The 8,409-nt window shown below is 38.1% G+C and overlaps 1 protein-coding gene across 1 annotated transcript; it reads left to right on the top strand.

Annotated features, from left to right (window-relative positions):
- The first annotated feature begins 386 nt into the window (after positions 1-386).
- On the top strand, positions 387-5,731 carry LOC106949979 (galectin-3-like). Its single transcript, XM_015036556.1, has 7 exons — positions 387-457; positions 1,489-1,521; positions 3,132-3,213; positions 4,446-4,774; positions 4,858-4,946; positions 5,071-5,239; positions 5,343-5,731. Exons 2-7 carry the CDS (start codon positions 1,516-1,518, stop codon positions 5,496-5,498), a joined length of 831 nt encoding a protein of 276 aa, XP_014892042.1. The 5' UTR covers positions 387-457; positions 1,489-1,515; the 3' UTR covers positions 5,499-5,731.
- The last annotated feature ends 2,678 nt before the right edge of the window (positions 5,732-8,409 follow it).

The following is an 8,409-nucleotide window of genomic DNA, read 5'->3' as shown; positions in this document are numbered from 1 at the left end:
TGCTTTTTGGTCTGGGAGGGGTAACATTAAATTTTTACTGCTAAAAAGAATTTTTTAAAAACCCACAATAACAGTAATTGACAGGGCGCCGATTTTATTTTAATTTCTGTTTTTTTTTATTTTGTTTGTTTTTTGTGGAAGGCCCCCTATTGTCAATGGCCCTTAGAATTGCCCCCGATACCGCGCCCCTGGTTACTAGTACTAAAATTCATCTGAACCCATTTTCCTTTGATGGACAAAAAAACAAAAACAAACAAACAAAAAAACTTGTATTCTAGAGATGAAGGTGAAGCACAAATCAAACATTTTTTAGGTTTGGGTTAGCTGTAGCATAAACAAATGGCTGTTATGATTTAGTTACAGTAACACGTCTCAGCAGGAAAACAGGGCGTGGCTCTGCACTTAAATTCACTCTCATGTTCTACAGCCTGACAGTGAGCCGTTCTCCAGCAAACAGGTACGTCTCTTTTCCGTTTCTTACACTCATGATTGACTCTTTCTAAAAAGAGCAAGCAGTTCTACTAAAACGTCCCTGCACAGATTTGAACTGACTCAGAGATCGACAATATTAAACTTGTCAATCGTTTCATTGAGATGACCTGAGGCAATTTTACTCTTTACTGTAGAGAAAAAGCACAGAAACAGGAAACACTTTCATTTTGAGTTTCAAGGAAGCTGATACTATGGATTTGAAAGAAGTCTGTGAATAAAACTCCGTGTGTACAGAAATAAGTCAGGTATACACAGTAACCAGTGTACACAGATAGACATGCAAATATACAGGGAAGTGGACTGTAACCACACCCAGATCCACAGATAGAGGCCAGGAAAGGAATTTACTGAGAAAGCCAACCATTAGCTGCTGAATGAACATCTGACAGAAATGTGAGTTTTAGTGCTATGGTATTACTCGAGACACTTATGTACTTAGTACATAAAACAAACATGACTGAAATTGAGTTCGCAGAATGTTTATTGTCATATCTTTTTAGAAGTGAAAACAACAACATTAGTTTGTTGGGAGGGGCTGAAAAGAACCAAAGCAAGACTTCATGCAAACAATAGCTTCCACTTCTGTGGATCTATGTGAGGATATTGGCATTGGCTGATAAATCCAGAAGTTAAAGAGAACAACATTTTAAATGAAATTACAAATGTGAAACTTCAAACTTTAATAATGGATTACTGATCATAGACATATCTTCTACCCACTGTCACCACAAGTCCCAGAAACACTTGGGGTGAAGGATTACATAAGAGAGAAGATGTTATGCAATCTGTGGCTTTCCCTGGCATGACACATGTTAGAGTTTAAGGATATTAATGAACTAAAAAACACATTTTAAACTGATTTGGATTAAACCTGTTCAAATATCCTCACTTTTACATTTTGCATTCATATTCATTTATAAAAAATATTTCCAGATTAATAGTAAATAGAAAAATGTTTGGTTTTTTTCTCACGTGTTGTTTATTTACTGCTTCCAGTTGGACTTCAGTTCACAGAAGAGCACGATGGATGTAAGTCTGATTTACTTATTGGCATGATTAACAGAATTTTTGTGTTTATTGTTTTCTTTCCATGTGAATTTGATTAAAACAGAACAGATCCAACATGGAAGTAAACCCCAACTTTAAAATCATATTTACTTTTCATGTCTGAAATAAAAGAATTATATATATATATATATATATATATATATATATATATATATATATATATATATATATATATATATATACACACACCATGTGACTGTGAAAGAGCCAGGGTGGAGGAGTTAACACACCCAAGTGAAGGATTTAACAGCTCCCCTTACCACTCAAAACAGAATCTGGAAATGATCATACAGTTCGATCAAGCATAAGATTAACTCTGGTCCAAACATTAGCTTCATGGTCAACTGATCATCTACAGCTTGATTAGATTTCTCAAAATTGTTTCCCCATTTCTTGAAGTCTAGTCATGTTGTCCCAACCTTCTTCCATTTTATGTTAATAAATAAAACATTTCAAGCTGACTTCTGAACTAATGCGCCTCATGTGATTTTCCTCAGTAGTATCTTCCAACAGAGCTGTTGCTGGCTCAGTAACAAAGTGGTTCTTATAGCAAACTGTTATTTTTATCTGTCCTTAATAGCATGTTGGCAAAAACGGGCAAAATCCATGTCATGCATATATAAACACCTATTAAAGAGATGTTATTGGTATGTATTGGAACAGATGCAGGAATATCTCAAATCATAACATCTGTCCGTCTGTCTGTCCATCCGTCCACCCATCCGTCCATTTTCTGTCCACCCTTGTCCCTAGTAAGGTCGGGAGGGGTGCTGGTGTCTATCTCCAGCGAACGTTTTGGGCAAGAGGCGGGGTCACCTGGACAGGTTGCCAGTCTGTCGCAAGTCAAATCATAATATTTTAGGCTCATGTACTTTTACATCAGATCTTATTTATAGATGTTCACTCAAGCATACTTGAATGTTTCTCACAACTGCTTGTCAGGCAGTTCCTGGGAACGTAGCCAAGGGACAGGTAATAATGGCTCCACAATAAAAGTGAACTTTTAAATGTAAGAGATGTTTATTCTAAGTTTGAAGTGCAGAACTACGACATTCTTATGAACTGGCCTAACCCCTTAGCCATGTATCTTAGGATAATTATTTATTTCTTTTCACTTTCATGTACTACACTTACAGATCAATATGTAATTAGCAGGGTCCAATGAGTGCAGGAGACCCAGTTTTAGTGCTTTGTGAAAAAAATACATATCATTATCCTGGGTTGTTTGGATTTTTATCATTTCCTAGTCAGTTAAGATTTCTGTTCTTTCACTGTAACTGTCTGCCTTTGTGTCTTTTGCAAACCACAACATGACAATATAACTACACTGAACATACAACTGTAATGGTTCAGTTCTGTTTATTTATATAGCACCAGTTCACAACAAATACTGTTATTTATGAAATCCTAGGATGCTGGATCACATTACTATTCAATTCGAACTTTATCTGACAGCTCATCTGTTGACAATAAAGCATCTTGGAATCACCAACAATCAACCTGTTGAAATATTGAAATAATGTGTGATGACCTTGAGTTTAGAGGTGTCTTTACTTTCTCTCTCTTTACAGCTTTCAGATGCTCTTGGTGACTGGCCCTCTGGCGGCAACAACCAATCAGGAGGTCCTTGGCCTGCCAACCCCAACTGGCCAGGTAGAAGCATTTAACTATTCTTTTGTTGTTTAATGTAGGCGTACATATCTTGCACCTTCTCCTCTATATTCAATGAACTTCACCCACTGTACAGAGTGACTGCTGGCTGTAACACTATGTCAACACTTGAATTGTCTTTTGGCTAATCTAGACATACCAGTTCCTTGAAGAGAAATAGTTTACAGACCTGTCTCTGGTTTCCGCTTGTACCAAATTTTTGGTACAATCTTGGCCAATCCCTCCAAATGCTGAATGGTTTTAATTAGCGAGTGTTGATATGTACAGTAAATAATATGAATAATCACTACAAGAAAGTCCTAAAAATGTTGGGAAAGCCAATGTTTTCAGGAGATTTTAAAGATGTGGAGCCCTTAATACTCACTAAAATAGTGTTTGGGTAATTTAAATCCCCTATGTTCACTCTTCTCAAGGCCCACTAAACATCAACACTCTTCATACTGGTTGCCTCTCATCCAGTTAAGAAGTAACTTTCTTTGCCATAGTGTTGCTGATTCCTTCCAAAATATTGAAGATTTGATCCAGATTGCTGCTGCCTTTATCTGCTTTTACTCTATGATCATGGAATCTGGAGGGATTGGAACATATAAGCTGGCCACACAGGCTTTCTGACTAGCCTCCATTTGAAGGCAGTCTTTGACCTCTTCGCCAGTCATGACATCACCAGATATTCTCTCTCTCGGATGGGAGCTCTGTTGGTAGATGATGGATGCCAGACTGACACCTTTCAGGTTCAAAAGCAATATTTTGAACCCAACGATAAGCGCTTTAACAAAAATACACCATCTATCTCCTGCCCTCTACTTCTGCTAGACAAAGCCATCTGTTAGTCTCTACAAGGTCCCAGAATGCCACTGGAGTCCGCCATTAAATTCCTGCAAGTCTGTGGTAGAAAACTCACAGATGCCACTGGTGCTTCACCAATGAGGAGAGGGAGCTTCAGGGTCTATTATGGATTAGTTTCTCACCTACTTCAGTCTTCATTTCTGACAATATCTTGTTTTTTCACAACAAAAGATTATTTGAAATATATTTTCAATATGGTGTCTGAGGTCCATAGTCAAAACATAAAAATCCAAGAATGTGTATTCATATTAAGAACGACACAGATTTTTCTTTCGTAATTTTCTTGAGATGCATTTTGCCGACAAATATAGCTTTATATAAAAAAGGTGAATGGATCATTAAAAATGAATAATGGCATTTTGACTCAGGTCAGCCAGCAACCAACCCCACCTGGCCTGGTGGGCAACCTGCCCCCAACCCCACCTGGCCTGGTGGGCAGCCTGCCCCCAACCCCACCTGGCCTGGTGGGCAACCTGCCCCCAACCCCACCTGGCCTGGTGGGCAACCTGCCCCCAACCCGATGTGGCCTGGTGGTCAACCTGCCTCCAACCCCGCCTGGCCTGGAGGCCAATCCGGAGGCAATAATATGTGGCCAGGAGGGAACCCAAGTCAACCCACTGCACCCGGTGGATTCCCAAGTGGTCCTGGTTCAAATGGACCTGGACCAGCTATACCAGCCGCACCCTACAAGAATCTTGTAAGAAAACCAAAGAAAATGAGAAATGCATCAAGAAATATGGACAGAAAGGGAGATGTGTTAATTACTTTACTTTTTGACAGGCTGTTCCCTATGAAGAGAGACTGCCAATGGGAATATATGATAAACTACTGATCACCATCAGGGGAACCGTAAAACCCAATGCTGAGAAGTCAGTAGCAACACTGAGGGTTTAATCAAACATATTTCTCTACTGACTGTCATATTTGTGTGAAATATAGGATGCTAAACCACAAAAGAAATCACTCTGCTTTTGTGTCCTTGTTGTCAATCAGGTTCGCGGTGAACTTGTCTGCAGGCAATGATATTGCCTTTCACTTTAATCCTCGCTTCAATGAAGCCGGAAGAAAGGCTCTTGTCAGGAACTCACTCATCGGCGAGAAGTGGGGGAAAGAGGAGAGGAATGTGAATCAGTTTCCCTTTGTCCTGGGTCAGCCGTTTGAGGTCAGACATTTTCTACCGTCTTGGGGGATAAAGGTGTCTGTGAATCTGCTGCATTTTCAGAGTCTAGTTCACTAACATGTTGTTAATGTTATTTTTTTTGCAGATGAAGATATTGTGCACCAACACAGAGTTCAAGGTGGCTGTTAACAATTCCCACGTTCTTGAATACAAACATCGGCTAACCAACCTGAGATCCATCAACAAACTTGGCATCCTCTTTGATCTCACCCTTTCAGATGTTTGTGTTGAGAACATCTGAGAAGTCTTTGACATTACTGGAGATGTACTATTAAAACAAACAAGCAAAACACCTTTGGAGGTCAACTGCAAATCTATTTGAGATATACTGTGGCTCTGTTGGAAATCTAAAAAGAATCTTAAAAGAATAACATTTCCCTTATCCTACAGAGAACAGTCACAAATTCATGAAAACCAATTTTAGAACAGCTAAGAATCTTTCATGGGTCTAAGATCTACCAGATCTTTTTAAAACACAGCAAAGGTTGTCTTTGGTGGACCTCCAGATTATCAGCTGATCTACAGCTGAAGATGACTGTTATTTCTACAGAACATTTTTAAAAAGTCTAATAATAATCCCAAGAGATTTGACCCATAGACAATCATCGCCAGGTATTCAGTGGTAATCACAGCAGATTATTCTGCTCTGTCTTTTTTCTAGATAATTTATAAAAGTTCAATCTATTGTCGATCAACAAACATTGACAAGGTTTTAGTTTTAAAAGTAAGTTGACTCATACTGAATAAAATAAATGGCTGTGTTGCTCAGTGTCTGACAGAAGTCCCGTTTTGACTCAGTGTCACATATGTGTAGTTTCACATTTCTGTTATGAATGGTACATATTTTGAATGGCGCAAATGTGTTTTTCTCAATAAAATGTAATGGTTTACCTGATTCAATGTTTACTTTATACTTTCTAGGTGAGAAATATAAGTTTTAATTTCACACCAAGAGATTGAAAAGAAAATATTTTTTATAAGGGTTGTAGGTCAAGTTGTTTTGAAAAAGTGTCGTATGGCAGTGCAACAGATTCCTTTGTAAAATCGCCAGTATTTTGCAAATAGCACAGAGTGTCTTGAGTCAGAGGCTCCTTCAGAACTGCTGTAATACAAACAGCTACAGTATATCCTTTATGCCAAGAGCCATTCTATAACAACTAGATGGTATAATAATGTTTAATTTCTCTTTGGAATTAGTAAAGTATTTTTGAACTGAATTGAATTATCTAAGGTGAGGTTGTGGAAGTAGTAAGTTCAGGATTGACATGAAAAAATCACTCGACCCATGAACAATATTCAACTGTAGAAGTATATACCAGTGTTGACTTACTACAAAGAACCTCTAGTTAAGATTTTGGATCCAGATTATTGTACAAACTTTTTAAAAAATAAAAATTAAGATCATGTGGAAGAAGAAGAGAATTAAGACAAAAAAGGAGGCTAAATTAGAATTTAGTTGTGAAGTTATTTTTGATTGCATTTATAATTGCTCCTAAATGAAATGACATAAAGCCATCAGGTTTCAGAGAAGCCTGATGGTTCTCTGAAATGCACCAAAGTCTGCTAGATTTTGATGCATTTTAAGAGGGTTAGGGTCAGGCTTTTATCCAATAGTATCTTTTTACACCACAAAATGGTTGTAACTGAGTGTCAAAGATAACAGACCAATATTTCATTTATTTGTTTTTTACCTTACACTTCCCTTTTAAGTTGTGACGTAAACACGTAGAGCTGCGAGTGTACGTATTTTGGTCGTTTACAATAGAGCTGCTATAAAACCACGAAGGGCGAGCTTTTTAGTGGCCAAGCTGTTTTGGAAAGTAAAAGACTAAAACAAGCAGCTAAATTAACTGACCGCAGCTTCGGGTCGGTACAAAAACAGAAACAAACTGGAAAACAGTGGAGTTTAGCTGCTGTTCCAGCTACTAGCCTAGTTTTTTGTTTTTATTTCCTGTAGTAAAGACGGAGATTCTGCCTTCTTCAGGTAAGTGTGCCTTTTCAACTTTAAATCGTTTGAATTTATGTGGAAACATACTACATTTCAACGAGCTCCTGTATTTTTAAATGCTCTGTTTGCCTGCTTCGCTGCTCTGCGCTAGCTAGCATTACAGCTAATCAATTTTCTGCGGTTGCAATGGTTTCAACTAGTCGCAGCTAACTAACTTGACCAGTTCAAACAGTTGTTTGCTAACCGTGCCTCCGACACTTCGTTGGCTGTGTATGGATCAGCTGTGGAATGGAGCCGTTAACATTCTGAACCCAAAGGAAAGTGGCATAAGCGGGGTGGAGGTGATGAACAGGCCCAGCACGGTCTCGGTTTTCTTCGTACTGCAGACACAGCAGTTGTTTATCAGACTCTGTTCAGTGCTGTCTCCACAATCACCGACTTCTTAGCAGTGTTCGTACACAGGGCTTTGTTTTTAGAAACGGGAAAATAAAAATGGTGTATGGACGACGACACCCTCCCCCCCCATTAAACTACGGCTACTTCCAGGTTCCTTTCCCTTTACTACTCTATGTAAAGTAGCCAGCTGTTTAGCTTCGGCTAAACAGCTGGCTATGAAGATGCAGTCAGAAAAGCAAGTTGCGTGATAAGGAAGTAAAGATTTGGCAATTTCTATCAGTTTCTGTAATAAATATATTAATAGAATAAAGTGCACCACAGTATTTTATAGAATAACTGAGGAAGTTTACTATTTTCATACCTACACACAAAGTTCAAGCAGAAATTTATTTACATTGATTTTCTGTTTTATTTAAAGCAAAAAAGCAATAATTCCTGCTGCTGCCAAAATCGTCAATGATATTGATTATTATATTAATATCAATACTGCTGTTTAACAGCAGTATTGCTGCTGTTAAACATTTATTTATCGCTATTTTGATTTTCAGATATAGATGTCAGCAAAAAATATTCACTAAATATATAAATTATGTCATGGTGCAGAATATTATGTTCTATGTAACGCAGAGCTCTCTGTTGGGCTCAGAAATGGTTAGTCACATACAGAGTTGATTAGCAGTCTAATTGCAGCATTGTTTAATTAAAGAAACTTGTATGGTGTCATGTGGTCCTGAATGTGATTTGTTACAAATTTAGGAATAAATCCTGCAGATTAAACCAACCAGTGGACTACAGCTGGGTGAATGCA

The sequence above is a fragment of the Poecilia latipinna genome, unplaced genomic scaffold (assembly GCF_001443285.1).
Source record: "Poecilia latipinna isolate Pla-1442-1.1 unplaced genomic scaffold, P_latipinna-1.0 Scaffold373, whole genome shotgun sequence".
NCBI lineage: Eukaryota > Metazoa > Chordata > Actinopteri > Cyprinodontiformes > Poeciliidae > Poecilia > Poecilia latipinna.
Note: the sequence above shows the minus strand (reverse complement) of the source record. Positions and strands in the feature narration are given on the sequence as shown.